The sequence below is a fragment of the Schistocerca gregaria genome, chromosome 1, assembly GCF_023897955.1.
Source record: "Schistocerca gregaria isolate iqSchGreg1 chromosome 1, iqSchGreg1.2, whole genome shotgun sequence".
NCBI lineage: Eukaryota > Metazoa > Arthropoda > Insecta > Orthoptera > Acrididae > Schistocerca > Schistocerca gregaria.
In genome coordinates this window covers 599814599-599841135 of record NC_064920.1, presented here as the reverse complement: position 1 = coordinate 599841135, position 26537 = coordinate 599814599, and the positions used below count along the sequence as shown (strand labels likewise).

General features: G+C 40.1%; 1 protein-coding gene across 13 annotated transcripts in view; it reads right to left on the bottom strand.

Moving 5' to 3' along the window:
• Positions 1 to 26537, bottom strand: part of LOC126358278 (modifier of mdg4-like) — a 342870-nt gene that overhangs the window by 120348 nt on the left and 195985 nt on the right. For 2 of the 13 annotated variants that reach the window (XM_050007534.1, XM_050007533.1), the window contains one exon: positions 23578 to 26449. The exons of 10 other annotated variants lie outside the window; for them this stretch is intronic. In XM_050007534.1, the coding sequence (XP_049863491.1) occupies positions 26157 to 26449 (293 nt within the window). In that variant the 3' untranslated portion in view covers positions 23578 to 26156. Of the gene's footprint in view, positions 1 to 3160; positions 3323 to 23577; positions 26450 to 26537 lie in introns of those variants that run through there. One more of the 13 variants, XM_050007549.1, reaches the window with a different exon arrangement.

Sequence of the window (26537 nt, the reverse complement as noted above, 5' to 3'; positions counted from 1 at the left end):
AAGAGCTCAGATGGAAACCCAGTTCTAAGCAAAGAGGGGAAAGCAGAAAGGTGGAAGGAGTATATAGAGGGTCTATTCAAGGGTGATGTACTTGAGGACAATATTATGGAAATGGAAGAGGATGTAGATGAAGATGAAATGGGAGATACGATACTGCGTGTGGAGTTTGACAGAGCACTGAAAGACCTGAGTCGAAACAAGGCCCCAGGAGTAGGCAACATTCCATTAGAACTACTGACGGCCTTGGGAGAGCCAGTCCTGACAAAACTCTACCATCTGGTGAGCAAGATGTACGAGACAGGCGAAATACCCTCAGACTTCAAGAAGAATATAATAATTCCAATCCCAAAGAAAGCTGGTTTTGACAGATGTGAAAATTATCGAACTATCAGTTTAATAAGTCACAGCTGCAAAATACTAATGGGAATTATTTACAGACGAATGGAAAAACTGGTAGAAGCCGACCTCGGGGAAGATCAGTTTGGATTCTGTAGAAATATTGGAACACGTGAGGCAATACTGACCTTACGACTTCTCTTAGAAGAAATATTAAGGAAGGGCAAATCTATGTTTCTAGCATTTGAAGACTTAGAGAAAGCTTTTGACAATGTTGACTGGAATACTCTCTTTGAAATTCTAAAGGTGGCAGGGGTAAAATACAAGGAGCGAAAGGCTATTTACAATTTGTACAGAAACCAGGTGGCAGTTATAAGAGTCGAGGGGCATGAAGGGGAAGCAGTGGTTGTGAAGGGAGTGAGACAGGGTTGTAGCCTCTCCCTGATGTTATTCAATACAGTACAGTTCAGAGGAGGGGCGCAGCACATAAGGATATTGCAAAGATTGGGTGGGTGGCGAAATACCACTGTGGGAGGGTGGGGAAGATATTTCTCTTTTCAGGGCACATAAGAGGTAGTTGAAACTCCAGTGGAGAATGTGATTAAGTTGGTCCAGACTTCGGTGGTACTGAGTCACAATAGGGGCGCTCCTTTGTGGCCAGACAGTGGGTATATGGAGGATCAGAGATGACTGGTGAGACAAGGCACAGGAGATCTGTTTCTGGACAAGGTTGGGAGACTAATTTCAGTCTGTAAAGGCCTTAGTGAGACCTCTGGCACATTTGGAGAGGGACTACTTGTCACTACAGTTTCAATGATCACAGATGGCTAGGCCATATGGAAGGGATTTCTTTGTGTGGAATGGGTGGCAGCAGTCAAAGTGGAGTTATTGTTGTGGGTTAGTAGGTCTGATGTGGAGGAGGTGCTGATGCAGCCATCCTTGAGATGGAGGTCAACATTAAGGAAAATGGCTTGTTAGGTCAAGGAGGACCGGGGGAGGATAGTGTAATCTGGGCAGTTAGGAAGGATTCCTGTAGACGGCCCATGAACAGATTAACATAGGATGGTGACATTTGCGTACCTACTGCTGTACCAGAGATTTGTTTGTAGGAGATACATTTATAGGAGAAGTAATTCTGGGACGCAGTATAATTGATTATGGTGACCAGGAAGGTTGTAGGTTTAGGTTCTAGGTTTGGGCTCAGTGGAACACTGGGAAAGGTGATATTTGATATTGGTAAGGCCATGAGAACTGTGAATCTTAGTGAAGAGGCAGATGGCATCAACAGTGACAAGCGGCCTGCTGGGTGATAAAGAAAGAGGAACTGTGGAGATTTGGTGGAGGAAATGGTTGGCATCATTTATATAGGAGGAAGGTTACAGGTAATAGGCTGAAGGTGTTGGTCCCATGAGCAGAGATTTTCCCTGTGGGGGCACAGCATTCAGTGACAGTGGGACATACTGGGTGGTTGGGTTTATGAACTTTAGGAAAATCGTTGAAAGTATAAGTGTGGGAAGTGGTGGGGGTGAGAGGGGAAAGAGGGAGAGGGACGGAGAGAGGGGGAGAGGGACGGATAGAGGGGGAGAGGGAGGGAGGGGGGAGGGAGGTAGGAGTGCAGTTAGAGGAAGACTCCAGGGAGAGGTCTGGGATGAATCCACAGATTTTAGGAGGGGCTGGAGATGCTGTTGGATTTTTGAATGAGATCACTACTGTCAGGCTTGTAGGTGGACATATCTGACAGCTGGTGGAGTCCCTCTGTCAGATGATCCCTACAGTCCATAACCACAATGGTGGAGCCTTTGACGGCACATAGGGTTATAAGATGGCCATAAGTATGTGAGATGTGCTTGGGAGAATTAAGTGAGTTTTTTGTGTCTGAAGAAGGACTTTGTCCAAAGGCTGAAATTTTTTCATTGTGACTCCATAATGTAACTAGCTACCTATGGTTTCCATATTGTTATTCCATCCTGGACTTTCCACTGCTTGATCAATCCTTGCAATATAGATTCCAATCTGAACTTGAGATTTTGATGCTGTTCACTTTAGTTTTCTGCTGCTTTCTCTTCCTAATATTATGTGGGCCTTATTATCTTTAATAAGTAATATTAATTCTGGAACATTACAATGGATGATCTTCCAGTTTATTAAAATCACATTAAAATTTTTTATTTCCATTCTTCAAGGATAAAAGTTCTATGAGTAGTGCAACTGATCTATTTCAAAATTAGCAGGAACTTTATCATTGACCCTAAGGAGGGATTTCTGTAGCATGAAAAAGAAGTATTTCATTACTGACAATAGAGAGAGGCTTTTCTCAGCTAAAAAAGAACCATGTGCATGAATTTTTATTTTATTTATTTTACTGCATCAATTTCACAAATATTGCTCATATGTAGCCTTTCAGATACCTTTCTTCTTTGTTTGTCAATAATGATTAAGAAATAATGCATCCAAAAATTCCAATGCAATATGAGAAACCTCAAGAGAGTGGTAGTTTAGTAGCAGCACATAAAAAATAAATACTAATTTCACAAATTTCTGAAGCCACCAGTAAATCCAGTTAAATATATGAATAAGTATTAATAACAACCAATTGCTTTGATTGGTACAAAGTAACAACATGAGAACATGAAAGTAGAAGCTGAAAATAACATTTGTAGCAAAGATTAAAGGAATCTTACTCACCTAATAGAGGGAGGATCAGCATCAGTTTCGCAAATATATATCTCATCTGATGTAGTCCATTCTTGCATACTTTTCACTTCACGCACAATTTTTCTCTTGATTTGGAATGTTGCCCACCTTATCCTCTTCTTTGTGATCTCTGGAGGTTTATTTTTCTAGTGCTCTTGTTCTGCGTAATAGCTGGAACAATTCTCTACCATTTCTTAAAGTTTCAGATTCCATGTAGTTTTGTAGCTGCTCAGTTGCTTGACAATTCTTCCTACTTAACTGAATGTAGCGTCTCTGTACTCAGAATGTATTTCTATTAAAAAGAAGAGGTGGATGCTAAGGATTAACTCTCTTCTTAAACAAAAATAGTTTACAATACTCAGTTTTGAAGCTTGCAAATTATTTTTCTCCAATAATCTGCAGACAACAGAACACATCGTCTTTGTCAGATCTGACTGCTGGGTACCTTTAACCAGGGTACAACTGTCAGTTAAGCATAAAATTACGATCTAGCAGAAAGTCAGTCTACGATAAAGTACTTATGTACATAATGAAATAGTGATACTGACACATCTGTACATTAAGAAGGGCTCAAGACACGGTAAGGGAAATAGTTCTGTTTATGCACCTGTTCAAGAAAGTATCACATAAAAACAACTGCATGGATTTTTATGAAATTTTCACTGGTGCATTCAATGAAATTTTGAGTACTGTAAAATCTTTGTTTTATAATGATTGGCCTGCAAGAAGAAAAGTTACACTATTCTGAAACAGTCCCAGACAAATCCAAAACATTCCTTCACCTTTACGAACAACATACAGCACACTATGTTTGCTGTCTCTTTAAATGAGATGTTAGTTTATCTGTATATAACTCTTCAAATGTATAAGCAAAAGTGTCAACTGAAATTATTTACTAAACCTGAATACCAACGTCAGGGTTGCCGCAAGTTTCCCCAAGTGAGATTCCCTGATATTTTGCTGATTTCCAGGCAAATTTTAGCATTTTTCCCTGACAAATTTTGACATCTCAAAGGTAAGTTAAAATGAAAGTTGACAGTCTGTCTTTGCAGTTATGGTACAAGAAACAATTTGTGCAAATAAAGAAATATCTAACAAAAACTTGCAAGCAGATGATGTTTACTGATATGAGCAAACATATATAAAGTACTAACCATCAACATCTTTTGTAATGAACTGTTTTAGATGGAGAAAGCAGGCCAAATGGTGTATGTTTTTCAATTCACTAAAACGAAACACATTTGGTGACAAAAATATGGATTTCCTTGGAGTCGCAACATAGATCTAAAATACTTTCACTCATTTCAGAAATACCCCAGAAAAAATATGCCTCTTGAAAGAAGGGTATAAGGTAGGGAAGAATTGTGTAAACTAACACTGTAGGTGACCACAGTAAAATGTCGGTTCTACTACGTTCATTATTGTCAGTTATTACTCACTATGTCATATCTATTACTTTACAGGTATTTTGTGATCTTTCTTTCGAGAAATCTAGGAGTACATAGTGTACAAACTGTCAGCGACTGACACAATTTTCTTCTTCTTATAGTCCACACTTTCCAACATATAAATTACTTTTGAAGTGCCAAAATGTACTTGAACAAATAAAATGTACTAGAACAAATAAAATGCCACACAGTACAGTGTACTTGTGGCAAGACAGTTTCAATTCCTGATGGCGATGGCACCCATGGCCTCTGGAATGCTGATGAGCACCATAGTCCTGGGCCCATGGATAACCCATGAAAATCTGCTGCTTTACACCACACACAAACAGACTCGGCCTGCAGAGAGATCTGTGAGACTACATCTGACATGCAGGGTTTGCACATTCATGGAAACCGAATGGCTTCATATCAGCAGGCACGATCCATTACAGATACCCGTAGAAACAGCCTACGATTTTGGCCCGTCGGGGAAATCCACTCATCTGGTCAGCTATTCATGAGCCACAGACAACATGTTGATGAAATGAGACCACAGTGATTATTCCGTGCAACAGATAACTTGTTCAAATACTCTGAGAATCAATAATAATGAGAATAGGTAGCAACTCACCATAAAGACTACTTCTGAGCCACAGACAGGCATGTAGAAAAGACAATTACACTCTCACAACTAAATTTTCAGCCATAGCTTTCATCAGAAAATGAGAGCACACACAGGTTCACACAATCACTCACACACAACTCATGCACATGTGACTGCTGTCTCCAACTGCTGCATCTACAGTCTCTGAGAATCAGACCCAAACAAACCACTCCTCATGCCTCCCTGTCTCTTGTCAGCAGCTGCTAGGCTAGTGGCAAGGAATGGTGGCAGCACTGACTGCAAGCTGAGGGGAGTGGCAGAAAGGAGAGAAGCAGTAGTAATAAGGCAGTAGGCAAGTGGCACATGAACTCAGCTGCGCCCAGCCAATGGTGATGCACGACACATCAGTAAACAAACTATTTCATCTACTGATGCAAAAATGAGATTTTCCAGCCCCCCCCCCCCCCCCCCCAAATTTTCCTGACGTGTTTGAAATTCTGATATTCCCCGATTTCCAGAACCTGTGGCAACCCTGAGTGTGTTCTTATTCCCATTAAACAGAACCTGTGGCAACCCTGAGTGTGTTCTTACTCCCATTACACATTAAAAGTAACTTCCAGTTACATGATTATTACAATTTTTTGACAAATTCACATGGCGTTTTCCATATGACTCTTAACATGACTGCTGTAAACCTTTTGAAATAACATTAATTATTATTTCTCAGTTCACCTTTATATTCCGCATGATAGGTGCACAAGAACAAACACCCCAAGCAAACTAACAAGGGGACATCAGAAGGGTAAATAATGGATTTTGACGGTCTCAGATATGTTGTACAGGGGCACGCCCTGAATATGGGGCTACCCGCTTTTTTAACGATGGGCCTTGGTTTTTGAGAAAACTGATTTTGAAGTTCACTGTGAATTTTAATATGCATAACACTGGCATGGTGCAGCAGTTAAGGTATATAAACAACAGTGTAAATTGTGTGAAATTGGGTAGGCTTGGTCAAAAAGAAAGCGGACTGTCCGTGCGGACATCCCGTCCGAACTCTGTGTATTGTGACAGTGTATCGCCTTGTTCACTGCCTTTTATTTCGCTATGGCGACATAATTTCATACTACACAGTGTTCGCATTGACTATCCTCTGTGAATTATGAACATGTATCGCCTTGGTCAAACAAACGGCGGTGACCTAGCTCCTAAACCGCTAGTTTGCATTTGTCTTCAATGTCCGTTGCTTGCAATGCATTGTTAGTGCCGTGTGTGTTCGAAGCATACAGTGAAATGAACGACCCAAGTTTGTCCACAGAAGTGCAGTCAGAAGAAGATGCATCAGAGGTAGAGGAGTTGAATGAACAACTGAGAGGCGAAATCACTAATGTTATCAAATACGCCGAAAGTTGCTTCATGATTTAAATCTCCTAACAAAGGCACCACCCAGCACAATCTCTGCTAATTCAATTGCAATTGGCAATGAGATATGTCTCACAATACAAGACCTGTTGGCCAAGAGACGAATCATCGATAGCGATGGGGGACATGAGGGAAGCCTCCACGAAGAGTGAGTCCTGGCAACTAAGCCTTACACATCCGGATGTCCCCTGGGCGTCTAGGTATACCTAGACGGTGTGATTCTCTCACACCAGAAGCAAACATGCGAGTAAATAAACAGTCCTTATCAGAGCCTACTTTAACTATCATATTTATAAATATTGAAGGTATGTCATCAGCCAAAGAACATCTGTTATCCAACCTATGCTGTGACAAAAAATGCGACGTCCTGTGTATACAAGAGACGCATAGAGATGAGCGACAGAGATGACCAAAAATACCGGGCATGAAACTAGCTGCAGAAACACCGCACTCTCAGTATGGAAGTGCTATATTTGTAAGACCAGGGTTTCAGATAATCAGTGCTCACTGCACCGTAGAAAATAACATCGAGTCATCTTAGTGGAGCTGAGTAACTGCAGGTTACCTCTGTGTATAAGCCCTCTTCGGCTGCATTTTCCTTCACACCACCCAGGAACTTCCATAACAGCAAGACGTCTGTAGTAATCGGTGACTTTAAGAGCCATAGTCATTTGTGGGGATACTCTGAAGATGATGAAAATGGGGAGGCAGTCCTCTCCTGGGCTGCATCCTGCCAGTTATCTCTTATACATGACAGCAAGCTACCCCCTTCCTTCAACAGTGGCAGGTGGCAACGTGGATTTTACCCTGACCTCCTCTTTGTGAGTGAAGACATCACACAGCTTTGCTCCAAATCAGTGTGATCGCCCATACCAAAGACGCAAAACAGGCCACTACTGTGTCAAGTTCTTCCAGCAATAAGGCCACAGGAGGTGAATTTCAGACAGAGATACAATTTCAAGAAAGCTGATTGGATAATATTTGCTAAGATGCTGGATTAAGTCTGTGCAACCTATCCCTGAAGAGTATGACAGCTTCGTTCAAACTGTCAAACATTGCTCCTGGGCATCAATTCCAAGAGGGTGTAGTACAATGTATCTGCAGAGTGTGACACCTGAAACAGCTGCTCTGCTGGATGGATACTATCGACTATATGAAGAAAACCCTTATAGCGAGGAAACTTATCTGGCTGCGCAAAATACTCTCTCCTCAATCTCTGAGGCGAAGAGAGAACAGTGGATTAAACTGATGACAGAATGTGAGCTGAGTAGAAGTAGTCAAAAGGCCTGCAGATTGTTACGACACATTAACAATGATCCCTCCCAACCCAATACGCATACAAATGTGAAGGCAGACCAGATCGCACACCAGCTTTTGAAAAATGATAAACCTGACCATACCAGTAAAATCGGGAGACGAACCCTGGAAAGGGAGCCCGAACAAGAGGGAAACATTCTGTCTCGACCAGTCTGTTTGAATGAGCTCAACTCAGTTCTAAATAAGTGCAAAGTCGGAAAAGCATCAGGGGTAGATGACATAAGAAGTGAACAGATCAAGAACTTTGGTCCAGGTGCAAAGTGCTGGCTACTTAAGCTAATGAATAATTGTGTCAAGAGCAGCAGATACCAAAATCTTGGCAGAAAGCAAAAATTATAGCTATACATAAACCAGGGAAAGACCGGGATGACCCCAAAAGCTATAGGCCAATCTCCCTCCTATGCCACCTGTGTATAAGGTATTGGAAAGGTTGATCCTCCAAAGAATGACAGATATGATAGAACCATTACTGATCCCTCAACAGGCAGGATTCAGACAAGGGAAGAGATCCACAGCACAGGTGTTGAATTTGACACAGCATATAGAGGACGGCTTCCAAAGGCGGCAGATAACAGGAGCGGTGTTTATAGATCTTTCAGCCACCTACGACACTGTCAACGACAGACTCTTGTTGCTGAAGCTATACAACCTCACCAAGGATTACAAACTAACCTGTCTAATTAGAAATCTTCTGCAGAACCGAAGATATTTTGTGGAATATCAAGGACAAAGAAGCCGATGGAGGCAGCAGAAAAATGGGTTGCCACACGGCAGTGTACTGGCACCCACCCTCTTCAATATATACACTAACGACCACCCGTTACCAGAAGGAACACAAAGCTTCATATATGCAGATGACCGAGCAATCACAGCACAAGATCACAGCTTTGAGAGGGGGGGAGCGGAAGCTAACTGATGCTCTGAAAGAATTAACTGCCTATTACAGGGACAATCAATTGAAACCAAATCCTTCTAAGACCCAGACCTGTGCTTTCCACCTCCGAAACAGACAGGTTAGTAGAACCTTGCATATAGATTGGGAAGGAACCTCTTTAGAACACTGCAAGACTCCAAAATACCTCGGAGTCACTGTGGACCATGCTCTTACATATACGGAACACTGCTTAAAAACAAAGCAAAAAGTGGCTGCCAGGAGCAATGTGGTTAGGAAGCTGACTGGAACAACATGGGGAGCACAGCCAGACACAGTGCGCACATCCGCATTAGCCCTCTGCTACTCTGCAGCTGAGTCCGCTTGCCCAGTATGGTGCAGACCTACACATACAAAGAAAGTTGATGTTGCTCTGAATGAGACATGTCGTATCACTAAGGGTTGTCTAAGGGCCACACCTGTAGAAAAACTGTACTGCTTATCAGGCATAGCCCCCCCCCCCCCCCCCCCCCCCAGACATCCGAAGAGATACAGCAGCACAGAGTGAAATGAAGAAGGCATTAACATCTGAAGCCCACCAACCAGCACAGCAAAGACTTGTGTCTAGAAAGAGCATCCTTCACAGCCCAGAATCACTCGCTGACACTCCACATCAACACCGGGAGAAGAGATGGCAGGTCAGATGCCAGCATCTGGAGGAGTGGCTGATCCCGCAAGAAGTTCTTCCCCCAGGCCACACAGAGAAATGGTCCACATGGAAATCAATCAACCGCCTGTGTTCTTCTGTCACAAGATCCAAGAGTAATCTGGAGAGGTGGGGCTTCCTAGGTGGATGCTCTCCAGTGTGACTGCGGAGCTGTCGTGCAAACATCAACACATCTACTACAATGCACATTACCGCCAACAGTGTGCACCATGGAGGACCTCATAAACGCTACACAAAGTGCACTGGACGTTGCAAATTTTTGGGCATCCACTGTATAGATTTGTATAGATTACAATTAACTTATGTTTGACAACACAATCTGTGCCTAATCATTTATTTCATTCTTGACTAGTTTAATTTATAAACCATAATGTATGTATGTATGTAGTAATGTATCTAATATTGTTTTTTTAGTTTGCTTCTGACACGATAAATAAAATAATCAATAGCGATGAATTAATAAACATCAACTAAGAAGACAAGGTGCACGAATATGAGGTGGTAAGTTTCCCTTTGTATAGTTGTTCTCCTTCTTGTGGATGAATCGTCATAATATAAAGCTATTTACTTTGCAACATACAGGAGTAGAGAGAGTTGGTGATTTCGTCGTCGATGAATTCGCACATGAATCAGCAAATTATGTGCCTCTATCCTACAGAGAATCAGCGGTCGCTCTTGCTGTAGCTCATTCGAAATGGAGCCTAAAGAGTTTATAGTCGCAGGTGGTGTCTCTCAATTAAAACATAAATCAATGCTATATCGATGGAAGAGATGTGAAATGAGGTGGAACTCGTCGTGATAAATGCACACTATCGATTGTGAGATGTATGAACGATTTGTCAATGTGAGACACAATTTGTAACAGGTAAATCATATCAAAATACACGTCAAATACATTGTAAGAAAGAGACTGGCTTGTGAAAATAATATATTTCTTCCACAAGCAGGTGACAGCCAGAACTTTACAGCAATGGGCGATGAATGCTGTTGTTCCACTTTTATCTGATACCTTTCACTTGGTGGCCACTCGGCATGGGTCAAATGATTTAAACCAAAGCATAAAATCAGGCAAAGGAAGATTGTTGTTGTTGTTGTAGTCTTCAGTCCTGAAACTGGTTTGATGCAGCTCTCCATGCTACTCTATCCTGTGCAAGCTTCTTCATCTCCCAGTACCTACTGCAGCCTACATCCTTCTGAATCTGCTTAGTGTATTCATCTCTTGGTCTCCCTCTACGATTTTTACCCTCCACACTGCCCTCCAATACAAAATTGGTGATCCCTTGATGCCTCAGAACATGTCCTACCAACCGATCCCTTCTTCTGATCAAGTTGTGCCACAAACTTCTCTTCTCACCAATCCGATTCAATACTTCCTCATTAGTTATGTGATCTACCCATCTAATCTTCAGCATTCTTATGTAGCACCACATTTTGAAAGCTTCTGTTCTCTTCTTGTCCAAACTATTTATTGTCCATGATTCACTTCCATACATGGCTACACTCCATACAAATACTTCCAGAAATGACTTCCTGACACTTAAATCTATAGTCGATGTTAACAAACTTCTCTTCTTCAGAAACGCTTTCCTTGCCATTGCCAGTCTACATTTTATATCCTCTCTACTTCGACCACCATCAGTTATTTTACTCCCTAAATAGCAAAACTCCTTTACTACTTTAAGCGTCTCATTTCCTAATCTAGTTACCTCAGCATCACCCGATTTGACCACATTCCATTATCCTCGTTTTGCTTTTGTTGATGTTCATCTTATATCCTCCTTTCAGGACACTGTCCATTCCATTCAACTGCTCTTCCAAGTCCTTTGCTGTCTCTGACAGAATTACAATGTCATCGGCGAACCTCAAAGTTTTTATTTCTTCTCCATGGACTTTAATACCTACTCCGAATTTTTCTTTTGTTTCCTTTACTGCTTGCTCAATATACACATTGAATAACACCGGGGAGAGACTACAGCCCTGTCTCACTCCCTTCCCAACCACTGCTTCCCTTTCATGTCCCTTGACTCTTATAACTGCCATCTGGTTTCTGTACAAATTGTAAATAGCCTTTCGCTCCTTGTATTTTGTCCCTGCCCCCTTCAGAATTTGAAAGAGAGTATTCCAGTCAACATTGTCAAAAGCTTTCTCTAAGTCTACAAATGCTAGAAATGTAGGTTTGCCCTTCCTTAATCTAGCTTCTAAGATAAGTCGTAGGGTCAGTATTGCTTCACATGTTCCAACATTTCTACAGAATCCAAACTGATCTTTACCAGGGTCGGCTTCTACTAGTTTTTCCATTCGTCTGTAAAGAATTCAAAGGAAGATTATGAAGTTCATTAGTTCTAACGAACGTGCAACAATGGAAGAAGTATTAGTAGCTGCGGAAGAATTCCGCACACAAACGAAAATATTTATTGGTAAATTTTAACCTTGACTACGTAATCAACACCGATCAACCGGGCTGTCAATATCAATCAGCTTTCATTAAATCCCTCATAGGGAAAGGGGGCGAGAACCATTCTCATGCAGAGAAAAGATTTAAAAAAGATAAGTCATTCATACACAGCACAGTACACACCACATCACGAAATGTGATACTGTAAGTTTTTTTTATGCATGCAGCAACAGTCGGGAAAATTTGGCCCTCATGTTCTGAAAAGAGTAGATGAATTAACCCTCACATTTAAAAATGTAACTCTCCTGCATGGAATTAAGGAAGTTCACAAAACTAGTGTACATACACTTTTTAAAATCTGTGATTCTTCCATATGTGGGACAAGAAAAATTTCTATGCATTATTGATACATGGGGAGGGCAGACTGATATGACCGTATATGATCACATCTTCGTGGATGAGAGGAAAGCATGCACCTGCACTGTAAAACTTATCCCACCAAAGTGTACTCCACTTTTATTGTATATTTATGTATTATGTATATTTTTAGTGACAGATTAAAATTTTCATGAAGAAAATTCAGAATGCTCTCGATTTGTTGAAGACCAACAGAGCAATAGTGTCCAGAGACGATTCCGTAAAACTACACTCATTAATTTTGCATCAATTCAGGATACCAGCTTTTTGGAATGTGATAAAATATGCATGGTTCGCATCAAAGTTAACGGATGAAAGAGAAACCTTTTTGAATGTAAATGAACAATGCTTTCTGGTATCACTCTTAAAAACTCAGCGCCCCTGCAAGACAGTAGCTTTTATGAATGTGCTTGGTGCTGTAAAACACTGAGTTTTGGTTGCTTTTACGACAAATATCATCCAGATTTCTGTTGTAGCATAGCAAGTGATGCAGGTGATAGCAAGATTTTGTAATAATGATGTCAAAATTAAATTACTATGGCAAAATTGAATATTTCTTACTAATTTCCCACAATGTACACTGTCTGTCGATATTCTGTAAAATAAAATGGAAAAATGTTGGACTATTTTGATTAAAAAAAAGCAAAAACACGGAAATGACCGGAACATGGTACCTCCAGTGTGGTAGCTGTTGACCTTAACTGCTGCGCCACGCTGACTTGGTTGGAACATGGCTAATGTTATGCGTATACTGCATGCCGTGAACTTCAAAATAAATTTTCTCGAAAACTGAGGCCCGTCACTAAAAAAGCGGGTAACTTCATACTCGGGGCATGTCCCTCTACAACATATCCAAGACCCATAAAAACCCATTATTTACACTTCCGATGGTCCCCTTGTATGTCACAAGCACAGTTAGCTAATTATATGCTGAATCTTATCAAAATTAAAAGTTGAGAACAAAAGTGAGAGGAATCAGATAAATGGTTGTCAACTTGATGCAATATGCTGCTTGAGAGTTGTAGTAGTTAACTTTTTTACAGTTAGGACACAGCATCATGAAGAACCATAGAGAAAGTTAACATATAGAAGACGCAGAGTATAGGACAACTACTACATTGTTAATACTCGGTATATGACAATGCGGAGTCTACTAATTCCAATTTCCACAGTTTCAACTGAAGACCATATTTGTAATACCCAGACACTATTTCAGTGGTAGAAGAATGGCGGCAGAAGTGCTCCAGCCCACAGCTGATTTAGGAAGTGTTAACATGCTGCATGTCCATTTAACACTGCCTGAATTGGTCAGCGGCTGGAACAAGACTGCCACCCTTCTTCCACCAATAGATCAGTGTCTGAGTACTACTAATACGTAAAGCTGATATCGTGGAATTTGGATTTACACCCTTTACATCTCACATATGAATATAATCTCCCAAAAGAAAGCAATGAAATGAAAGAAATGGGTACAGAAATGACTTGCTTGCAGAGCCAAATACTGATCACAAGTAATGACAGCTTGAATTTTATGATTTGTTTACCACAGTGTAACTGATGTTGTAGTCTTCTCTCCCCTCCCCTCTGTGTCTTCGATTCAGGACAGACAGGACTAACAAATGCTTCTACTGTGCAACACTTCAGCATTACTTTCATTCCCCTTTCCTGATGCTAAAATAATAATCTATATACAACTAGTTGAAAATGATCCTCCACATCCTTATAAAGAATTGGTATGAAAAAGTTTTATAAACAAGTAACTATAATGCAATTAATAACTTTCATCAAAGTATATCCAGATGAGACAACTCCTTGTTCTCACAGCTCTCTAACACAGTTTGTGGATCCTAACTGCATTACTTAACATGTACTGCCATTTACAGTTCACCACATGCTTTTGCAGTAACCAAGATCAGTAAAATTATTTCTTTCACATTAAATGTGACCTTCCAGTTAAGTGACAGAAGATCTGTAGTCTATCAATAACCCATTTATAGGCATGTTTTCCACATGTAGTCAATTTTCTGTACAACTTATGCATTACACTTAGCCTCTGAATGACACAGCAAAATTCAATAGGAGAATATTAAAATGGCAAATACACTGTTAACGCAAGTAATTACTAAAATACAACAATACATTTCTTAATCTCTATGTCTGCTGTCAAACATTATGGATATTTAGCATTCATGAGTTTAAATTAGATATTTAAGATGCAAGAATGCTTGTCATGATTGATAAACATTGAGCATTCACTTAATAGCCTGCGTCTCTAGTACTATGGCCTAATACTTGGTATATGACCCTCCGCCACACACCGTCAGGTGGCTTGCGGAGTATGGATGTAGATGTAGAATAAAAAATAGCTTGCCAATTAATGTCACCTACAAGCTTTTTCTTTCCAAAGATATATCTGAGGGTATAGCATAACAGCTCAGCTTTCACATTGTGCCGCTCGCTTCAGTATTTGAATATTGGATGGCAAACAAAGAAATCATCTCCATTATAAAATGATTTTCAGATGAGCTCACTATTTTTTTCTTGTTTTATGGGGAAGGATATGTTCTAGCAACAACTGCAATGAAATTTTGAAGAATATTTGTATTTTATTGTGAGTAATTTTCACCTTTCAATTAGTCTAATCTTTATGTTAAATGAATAACACAAATACAAATGAAAACCAAGCAAAAAGTTAGATAGCTTTACAATAATGCACATGTAACCAACAATTAATTTGAAATAATTATCCAGTACTTTATTTAAAGTATTTGATTACAAATTTGGTATAAAATAAATACATGTACTATAATAATATAAAATATAAAATATTGTGCAACAATAAATTTTAAACATTCTATGTTGTTAAAAACTATTTAAACATGAAGCAAACAAGTTTTGATTCAAATGTAGTAACATGTAACACTACAGCAAACTGAAAACTACAATTACCTTTGCATACAACATTCTATCAAGTGAATCACAATGTACCTCACTGAACATACTAAACAACATATGACAAATTATAAATTTTGCAGCAAAGTCCTTGTAGAATATAAACACTTTAGTATTAACAGAGACCACTCAACAAAAAGCAGAAGCATTGTCGGTAAGTCACACACACAAGGGAGAAAACTTACTAGATTTCAGATTTTATCTGCACACACACACACACACACACAGATATATATATATATATATATATATATATATATATATATATATATATATATATATATATATATATATATATATATATTTTCCAAGACTTACCAAGCGGGAAAGCGCCGGCAGACAGGCACATGAACAAAACACACAAACACACACACAGAATTACGAGCTTTCGCAACTGGCAGTTGCTTCGTCAGGAAGGAAGGAAGGAGAGGGAAAAATGAAAGGGTGTGGGTTTTAAGGGAGAGGGTAAGGAGTCATTCCAATCCCGGGAGCGGAAAGACTTCCCTTAGGGGAAAAAAAGGACAGGTGTACACTCGCACACACACACACACATATCCATCCGCACATACACAGACACATTCAGACATATATTTGAAATATGTCTGCTTGTGTCTGTGTATGTGCGGATGGATATGTGTGTGTGTGTGTGCGAGTGTACACCTGTCCTTTTTTTCCCCTAAGGGAAGTCTTTCCGCTCCCGGGATTGGAATGACTCCTTACCCTCTCCCTTAAAACCCACACCCTTTCATTTTTCCCTCTCCTTCCTTCCTTCCTGACGAAGCAACTGCCAGTTGCGAAAGCTCGTAATTCTGTGTGTGTGTTTGTGTGTTTTGTTCATGTGCCTGTCTGCCGGCGCTTTCCCGCTTGGTAAGTCTTGGAATCTTTATTTTTAATATATTTTTCCCATGTGGAAGTTTCTTTCTGTTTTATTTATATATATATATATAGAAACATTCCACATGGGAAAAATATATTAAAAACAAAGATTCCATGACTTCCCAAGAGGGAAAGCGCCGGTAGATAGGCACAATAAAAAACACACACACAAAGTTTCGAGCTTTCGCAACCGGCGGTTGCTTCGTCAGGAAAGAGGGAAGGAGAGGGAAAGATGAAAGGATGTGTGATTTAAGGGAGAGGGTAAGGAGTCATTCCAATCCCGGGAGTGGAAAGACTTACCTTAGGGGGAAAAAAGGATAGGTACCTTAGGGGGAAAAAAGGATAGGTATACACTCGCACACACACATATCCATCTACACATATACAGACACAAGCAGACATATTTAAAGGCAAAGAGTTTGGGCAGAGATGTCAGTCGAGGTGGAAGTGCAGAGGCAAAGATGATGTTGAATGACAGTTGAGGTATGAGTGGCAGCAACTTGAAATTAGTGGAGACTGAGGCCTGGTGGATAACGAGAAGAGAGGATATATTGAAGGGCAAGTTCCCATCTCCGAAGTTCGGATAGGTTGGTGTTAGTGGGAAGTATCCAGGTAACCCGGACGGTGTAACACTGTGCCAAGATGTGCTGGCCGTGCACCAAGGCATGTTTAGCCACAGGGTGATCCTCATTACCAACAAACACTGTCTGCCTGTGTCCATTTGTGCGAATGGACAGTTTGTTGCTGGTCATTCCCACATAGAAAGTGTCACAGTGTAGGCAGGTCAGTTGGTAAATCACGTGGGTGCTTTCACACGTGGCTCTGCCTTTGATCATTTACACTTTCAGGGTTACAGGACTGGAGTAGGTGGTGGCGGGAGGGTGCATGGGACAGGTTTTACACCGGGGGCGGTTACAAGAGTAGGAGCCAGAGGGTAGGGAAGGTGGTTTGGGGATTTCATAGGGATGAACCAAGATGTTACAAAGGTTAGGTGGACGGCGGAAAGACACTCTTGGTGGAGTGTATTGCCCACCCGTCCGGGTTATCTGGATACTTCCCACTAACACCAACCTATCCGAACTCCGGAGATGGGAACTTGCCCTTCAATATATCCTCTGTTCCCGTTATCCACCAGGCCTCAATCTCCACTAATTTCAAGTTGCTGCCACTCATACCTCACCTGTCATTCAACATTATCTTTGCCTCTGCACTTCCGCCTCGACTGACATCTCTGTCCAAACTCTTTGCCTTTAAATATGTCTGCTTGTGTCTGTATATGTGTAGATGGATATGTGTGTGTGTGCGCGAGTGTATACCTATCCTTTTTTCCCCCTAAGGTAAGTCTTTCCACTCCCGGGATTGGAATGACTCCTTACCCTTTCCCTTAAAACCCACATCCTTTCATCTTTCCCTCTCCTTCCCTCTTTCCTGATGAAGCAACCGCCGGTTGGGAAAGCTCAAAATTGTGTGTGTGTGTTTTTTTTTTTTTTTTTATTGTGCCTATCTACTGGCGCTTTCCCGCTTGGTAAGTTTTGGAATCTGTATATATATATATATATATATATATATATATATATATATATATGACAGTCCCAATGCTCCTTTGTGGTAGGTGGACTAATAGTGTTGGAGTTGGTGTCAGGTGTGGTGGCTGGAGGGTGAGGGAGGCAGGAAGACAGGCATTGTAGCTCAGGTTCATTGATGATAACTTCATGGTCTGGACTCAGGGCCAAGATAGTCTATCCATGTTCCTTCAAAACCGCAACACCTCTTCTCCCATCCACTTCACCTGGTCCTCCTCTGCCCAATGTGCCACCCTCCTGGACATTGACTTCCATTTCTCTGATTGTTCCACACACAACACTGTTCACATTAAATCCAGTGACCAAAAACATTATCCTAATTTTGACAGTACAGCCAAGGCACCCTTGGACGACATATATTCTGTGATGAGAACTCCCTTACCCAATGTGGTGAAGATCTCTCAAATGCCATCACAGACAGGCAATACTCTCAAACCTAGCCTACAAACAGATTTCTCGTACCATGTCATCACACAGCCCCATTCATCCCATCATCTCCAAGAACAAGCTACAAACGAGCACCCCCCTTGTCAATGGGTGCTGATGACCACGCAGTTGAGTGCCCCACAAACCAAACATCATCATCACCCCCCCCCCCCCCCCCCTCGTCACCCAACATCTACCCAGACTGGAACAACTGATACATATCCTTCAGCAGAGCCTTATCTCCCACCCTCTCCTGAAATGAGGAACATCGTATCCAATATGTTTCGCATCCCTCCTAAAGTGGTCTTCTGTCGCCCACCCAACATGATTCCTGAGGCGGAACTAGGTACAAGACCTGCCCAATCCACTCACCAAGCACCTACTAGTCCTGTCACAGGCTTATCCTACCACCATCAGCGGCTGGGCTACCTGTCAAAGGAGTCATGTCATATAGTCTACCAACTCTGCTGTAAACAGTGCACAGCCTTTTATGTTGGTATGGCTACCAGCCACAGATGTCCACCAGAATGAATGGCCACCGCCAACCTATTGTCGAGAACAAAGTTGACCAGCCAGAGGTGTAACATGCAGCTGAGCACAATGTGCTCAATTTCAATTGCTGCTTCACAACCCAAGCCATCTGGTTCCCTCCCACCACCACCAGCTTCTCTGAACTATGGAGATGGTGGATACACTTACAATAGTCTGCTCCTGTAACCATCCTGGCCTCATATCTCATGTAACCCACTGTCCCTGCACCCTCCAGTCAACAGCTTCCCCTTCCTCCATCCTGTCACCCCCTCCCATTCACATTCTCATGTTGCCTTCAGCGTGTACTGTTTCCCACCAGCTGCTACCATCGTGCCAGCCCATATACCTCCCACCCCTCCCTCCTGCATTCCTAGCCAGCAAACTGACTGCCTCTCTCTGAACCACTAGCTACCCACTGCCAGTCCTTCTCCCTACCTTCTGCCTCCCTCTCCCTCCACCCACCATGCCTGACACTACTGCACCACAACTAGTCCACCTGCCACACAAGAGCATTGGCACCATCTGTGTAGCTGGCACCATGTAGTGGCATACACATGTGTATTTTATTCTAGCTCATCAAAGGATAAAACCCAATAGCTAGCATGTTTTCTTCCTTCTCTATGTACCTATTGGCAATTCAATGCTTCTGCTATTTGGTGAGTGGCCTCCTTTAATGCTAATGTATTTACAGACGACCAAGTTATAACAGAAATATACTATTATTGGCACTGGACTGTCATTTCCAGGTTACATGCCTTCTATGAAGCAGTGTATGTTATCTTTTAGTTGACATAAGTAGTACAGATTCACAATATGTACTTATCATACACATTTTCTTATTTTTACAAGATAGAGGGATGTAACAGTGCAACATTCTCACTGAAAATTACGAATACATTCTTTTACCTATGCTAAGGCACTGATCAACCGTTTGGAATAAAGAATTTCAATTAGGTAAAGCCTACTGAATGAGATTATGTTGCAACAATAACCTCTAAATTTATTGTGATTCTACAAAACTGACACTTTTCTTTCTTTCCGTCAGTATTTGAACTGTGCCAAATATGTATATATACAGGAGAACTCCAATTATCTGATCCACAGCTATCCAGGCCACCAATTATCCAGATTAGAGAAAAAAGAAAATTGTAATATATGACTAAAATTGTTGGTTTTGTCTGATAGTTACTATAAAAACAAAATCAGTTTAAAACCAATCCACAGCAAATGTATTAAAAGACAAAATCTTACAGTGAACACAGTACGTGCATTGTTGTGTTTCTAGTACCCCCGTCATTCAGTGCAGCCTACATAGAGTATGCATTGATTTGTCACTATAAATTTCATCTTCTGTGTCTTGTTTTGTCTTGTGTGTTTTAATGTACTATGCAGCATATGTCTTCTAAAAGGAAACATGTTGTCTTATCTAAGGCAGAGAAAATAAAAGCCCTTGAACAATTATACAAAAGCATGAATAGTTAGCAGTTAGCTGAGATATTTAGTGTGGAAACATCAACAGCTTCAGACATAAAAAAGTCCTCTTTTAAACTTTTGTGTCTTCCTTGAGCATGACAATGGGAGTTCATCAAGAAAAGCAATGAAAACATCAGAAAACAAAGAGTGTGAACAGGTTACATTCAAGTGGTTTTTGCAGCAGCAAGCATTGGGAAACCCTCTTTTAAGACTAACTGTTCATGAAGAAGCAAAATTTTTAGTCAGGAAGAGCAGCAGCTTCCCCCCCCCCCCCCCCCCCCCCCCCCATTTAAAGCAGTGAATGGCTAACTCTGGAATTACAAGGCAAGAAACTTTATTCGTGAGTTGGATTTAAGTGGTAAAAACTATACGTTGGCCCAGAGACAGTAAAAAAATTTTATTGAAAAATTCAAAATTGAAGAAGAATTATTTGGAAGACACTGCTGGAAAGAACTTTACCTTCTAAAACAAAAACTAATGTTCTTGGGTATAAGGTTAGTAAAGACCATGTTACCCTGTTGAATTATGCTAACTCTTTGGGGAACATAAAAAATACCCTTTCCATTGATGAGAAAATCAAAAACCCCAGGCTTTCAAAAAACACCCACACACATAGGGCTAAGAAGGCAGTAATGTGATGTTAATTCGGGACAATGCACCCACCCACCAAACAGAAAGGCTTATTGACAAAGAAGATGGACATTTCAAATCACTCTTCCTGCTGCCAAGCATAACAACTTTGTTGTAGCCAATGGAGTACAGGAAAGCGACATTACAAAGATAACTGTTGAAGGAACTTCTGACAGAACATGGAAATCAAGAAGAATTATGACTCATCACCAAAAACTGAATCTAAGGGATTGCTGTTGCATAGCACTTGAAGCGCAGAATTAGTCACATTAAAAGATCTTGGAATAAACTGAAAGGCATTTCAGTCAAGGATGATGTATAGAAAGATGAAGATGAGAAGAAGAAATGTGAAAAGGACGAGTAAGAGCAAGAAGTGGCAGAGGACAAAGTATTACTTGGGGACATAAGAAAGATCCCCTGGATGTCTCAAATGCAGTACAGAGGATACTGGTGAGTGGCTTGTTTGTAATTCTTTAGACATTCTCAGTCATGAAATCATTCAAAGTGTGATAGAATGTAACAGTATTGTGATTAACAGTATTGTGAAAATGAAAGTTTCTACTCACCATATAGTGGAGACACTGAGTCACAGATGGGCACAACAAAAAGACTGTCACAAATAATAGCTTTCAGCCAGTAAGGCTTTCATCAAAATTAGATAATACACACATGCAGTCTCAGGCAACTGAGACCGTGAGCAGCAGCACCGGTGCATGATGGAAGGAGCAACTGGGTGGGGAATAAGGAGGAGGCTGGGGTCGGGAGGGGGAGGGACAGTAGGGTAGGCATGGCAGACAGTGACATTGGGAAGCTCCCCAACAGCAGGTCACTGTCTGCCATACCTACCCTACTATCCTTTCCCCTCCCCACCCAGCCTCCTCCTCACCCCCAGTCCATCACCACTTCCATCATGTACCGGTGCTGCTGCTCGCAGTGTGGCCTCAGTTGCCCGAGACTGCAGTCGTGTATCTGAGCTGCGTTTGTGTGAGTGTGTATGTGTGTGTGTTTGCTGTCTAATTCTGACAAAGACATTCTTGGTCGAAAGCTATTATTTGTGAGAGTCTTTTTATTGTGCCTATCTGCGACTCAGCATCTCCGCTATATGGTGAGCAGCAAATTTCCTTTTCACAATATTGTTATATTCAATCCTGGATTTTCCACTGTTTGAAAGTGTGAAAGAAGAAAGTGATGGCCAGGAGGGTGACTTTGTCACTGAACCAGATGTAGGACCATCAACTAGTGAGGCATATTCTGTCCTGACTCTGCTCCTGGCATGGATGGAGCATCAGCCTGAGTATGACCATATATGACTTTAGGTTAAAAGAACAATTTCACTAGCAGCAACCACCTTGAAAATACAGTCCTGAATTTGTAAATCTGTAATTACAAGAGGAGTATGTATTTGAAAGATCTCGTTCATCAATCAGCGTTCTCACGATATAGTTAAACAAGCTAAGAAAACAAAGTTCCAGGAAAAAAGGAATAAATTAATAGAGAACATGGATCCATCAACTGTGTTGCTTCAGTTTGTTCAGAAAGTAAAAGAAAAACTCATGGTGACATCTATACGTGATAAACTTAGAACCATTGCATAACTGATAAACCCCTGGGTTCATCTTCAATTCACTGAGAACAAGACACAACTACTAATTTAACACTGCGAAATGCTTAATGGTATGCATATGTGGTCATGCAGAATGAAAAATGTATGATCTTAAGTTTTCCAGATGAATAAACTGTTTGTATTGCTCTCAAGTGTCAAGCTGAGTGCAGTCATTTACGAAACAATGCACCTGGCTGGACACTTAAGAGCGATACAAACAATGAAAAGTATGCTGAGGAAATAACTGCATGGCACTGATACAAGCCAAATTAAATACAATACATAATATAGACCCCTTCAGCCTGCTAGGGAAAAGAAACTACGATATACTGATCAACAAGTCTATCATTTTCGAAAACATTCTTTCAGTGCAAAAAGGTGATTTTCTTGAAAGAGACTGTAATCCATAGGTGAGTCATGACCGATTTAAATAATGAGATACTAAAACAATAACATATTTTTTCATGCTTAGCATAACTGTGTTTTGAGAATTTACTCTCATTGCCAAGTGCAAATATTTACGTAAGTATTCAGTGTTGCATGTGTATTGTTATACCTCTCCGTTTATATATAAAGAAACTTCCACATGGGAAAAATATATAAAAACAAAGATTCCAAGACTTACCAAGCTTACCGGCGCTTTCCCGCTTGGTAAGTCTTGGAATCTTTTTTCCCCTAAAGGAAGTCTTTCCGCTCCCGGGATTGGAATGACTCCTTACCCTCTCCCTTAAAACCCACATCCTTTCATTTTTCCCTCTCCTTCCCTCTTTCCTGACGAAGCAACTGCCAGTTGTGAAAGCTCGTAATTCTGTGTGTGTGTTTGTGTGTTTTGTTCATGTGCCTGTCTGCCGGCGCTTTCCCGCTTGGTAAGTCTTGGAATCTTTGTTTTTAATATATATATATATATATATATATATATATATATATATATATATGTGTGTGTGTGTGTGTGTGTGTGTGTGTGTGTGTGTGTGTGTGTGTGTGTGTGACTTACCAAACAAAAGCGCTGGCAGGTCGATAGATACACAAACATACACACAATTCAAGCCTTCGCAACCAACAGTTGCTTCCTCAGGAAAGAGGGAAGGAGAGAGGAGAGGGAAAGGCGAAAGGATGTGGGTTTTAAGGGAGAGGGTAAGGAATCATTCCAATCCCGGGAGTGGAAAGACTTACCTTAAGGGGAAAAAAGAACAGGTATACACTTGCGTACACACACATATCCATCCGCACATACACACACAGACACAAGCATATATATATATATATATATATATATATATATATATATATATATATATATATTACACTGCAGTCGGAAATTCAGAAAAACTATATTTTGAAACTTTTCTATGTGCAGAACAACACACATGTGAACAATACACAGAATACTAATGTAAATATTTGCATTAGGCAACGAAAATAATTTCTCCAAACGCATCATGCTATGTGTGAAAAAATACCTGGCTGGTGCAGTATTACATTACTGAAGTCATGGATGATACAGTTGCAGGCTTGCCAAAAATATCGTTTGTGGTGAATGAAATTAAGACGATTCACGATACTTTGCCTGTGGTGAAGTGACAAAATGATAAACGTGAAATGGCAGTGAGGTACAGCCCTTCCAAGCCTCCAATATAACAATCTAAAAAATATGAGTGAAGAAGTACTGACAATTATGATAAGTTCTTGTTTTAGAGTGACAACGATTAAATGATTCTAACTAAAGAGACGACAGTAAATGAAGAACTTTATTCTGCATCAGTGATGGAAGAGATTTTGCCTAGTGACAGCAGACTAGTTATAACTCAAAGAATATGTGCGTTTTCAAGTTGGTGAATGACACAACTGTAAAGAACTTTTTGACAGTAGCTTAAAGCTCTTTACTACCTCCAACTTTATTCATCAGATCAAAAGCCCAACAGTTGTGGTTTCTCATTTAAAGCACTACAGCAAGTTCAGGATGTAATCACAACAAAGTTTTGCAAAATATTTCAAGAATTTCCTCACTACAGGAAAAAAATAAGTCGAAGGGTCACACAGTCAAATGTAAGAGTCATGAATGAACATTATTCAAAAGATAAATGATAATGTTTGAAAACTAACACCGTTTCAACGTTTTAGGATCACATGTCTTAGAAGTGTCTGGAAAGGTACTGGGCAATGCTAAGCTCACAGTTTACTGACATAGTGTTATGTTACTGGTATCGTTTAGTTTTGGTTGGAAAACATCTTTTTGGCATTAACCATATGATTTTGGCTTCAGCTATCTCTAAGATACATGATACAACAGCAATTCATGCTTTTTTTTTTTTTTTTTTTTTTTTAAACAGGACTGCTTAAAAAATATGGAAGATATCACTAGAGCTTATGCTGACTCTACATCTTCTACACTGCACTTCAGCTACTGAATAAAACAATTAAAATGGGATCTGCCATTTGCAAGGTTATGAGAAAGCCCATGCCATCACACTTACTAAGGTTGTAATCAATGCCACAGGTAAAAACATGTACTTAAACTACTGATTACCATCAGAGAAATAAAAAACATTCTGAATAATCATTTATATATTTCAGGGGTGTCTTAATAAATGGTGAATCCTAAATGAAGAGGTTTGCCAAAGAAAACAAATATGCACAATTTTGAAATTGTTTGTATGCTGTTTCAACTCATAAATGATGGCAAGTAAACCGACAAAAAGTCTGCTGAAAAAGGCGTTCAGTCAGAATATAGCTCACAACCAGAACATGCAAATAACATAGTGGTGTTCACAATGTTCTGCAAAAAATGGAATAATATTACCACACAAGTCCCTAAAGGTTCAATATATTCTGATCACTACATCTGTGTGTCTTTTCGAAACTGATGTGAGGTCACATTCACTGAATGAAAATAAAGTTAATAGGCAAAGAAAATTCTGCGTGATAATTCCCAGTATGATATGTTTTACAGTGGTTACATTTCTTGTGCAGAAAGATTTCAAACAGCCACAAAACATTACATCAGATGGTGACAGTTTAATCTTTAGAATAATAAGGTGAAAGTGTTAAATCCGACTTTAAAGCACTGACTGTAATGAATTTGTTTATCACTAATTTTTTATGGCATTAGTTACTGTAGTCTTACTGAACATACCTTTTACAGAAATCTGAGATAATCTTATTACTTAATAGAAAAATTTACTAGTTCAGGTTCTAAGTGGGGCTTTCAACGTAATTTTACTACACAATTTGTATTATGGAGAGAGGGGGAAAAGAAAAATAAATCAGTGGAGTAAAACTGGCTCCCACCATTTTTATATTCAGGAACTGCTATAAAAATATCTATAAAGAGTGGCATTGTCATTATGGAGAACTCTGCTTCTGCAAAATATATATATATATATATATAAAGTTTCAATCATTCAATATAAAGCTATACAAATAGGAGAACTCTCCTTCTTAATGAGTACAGCAAGAGCATACTTAACTTCTGTACAGCAAATCATGTAGTACTTTATCTGGTGTGTGTGTGTGTGTGTGTGTGTGTGTGTGTGTGTGTGTGTGTGTGTAAAAATATATAAAATCAAATCTTGTACTGCTGTACACCTATACACTCTGCAAATATGACATACTAAAAATAATGTAGAAATGTCTAAATGTTTATTTTTTTTAATGCTTAAAATTTTCAGTAATACTGCCTAGCCATGTCATTGCTATTATTACTATCAGAAAAATCTAATATCTCCCACAGACCTGAGACATTTGTCATGTTCTTACAATCCATCTATTACTTGAAGACTCCAGATAAACGTGTAATTCATCTTTGTTACACAAGTGTAACATACACAGATGAGTCAAAAAAGTACACAGAACTTACAGCACCATCTCAGACTGGACTAAAAATGACCTGATGTGTTGTCTGTATACGGGGAACTTAACAGTCCATTATTCTGCTGAACACATTCCTTCAGAGAAGGACGGGGCTGTCTAGCAGATCTGTGCTTGTCATACATGTGGGCGTTCAAACTGTTCTTATTTTTAAAAACACCTCCACAAAACTGGCAATGAAATGGGCCACAAGCCTTGCCATGGATATTTGCCACATGTGATGCCAGAGATGATTTCTTATTAAATATTTTTTCACATTTTGTGCAAGGAAATTTCTCTGGTTGAATACTGGAACCCATATCTGGAAAGGAAAATAAAGGATGAAATAAATTTTCTGATTTTGAAAGCGACACTTCCATAGGTAACAGTGAAATAATTGTATCACTGTT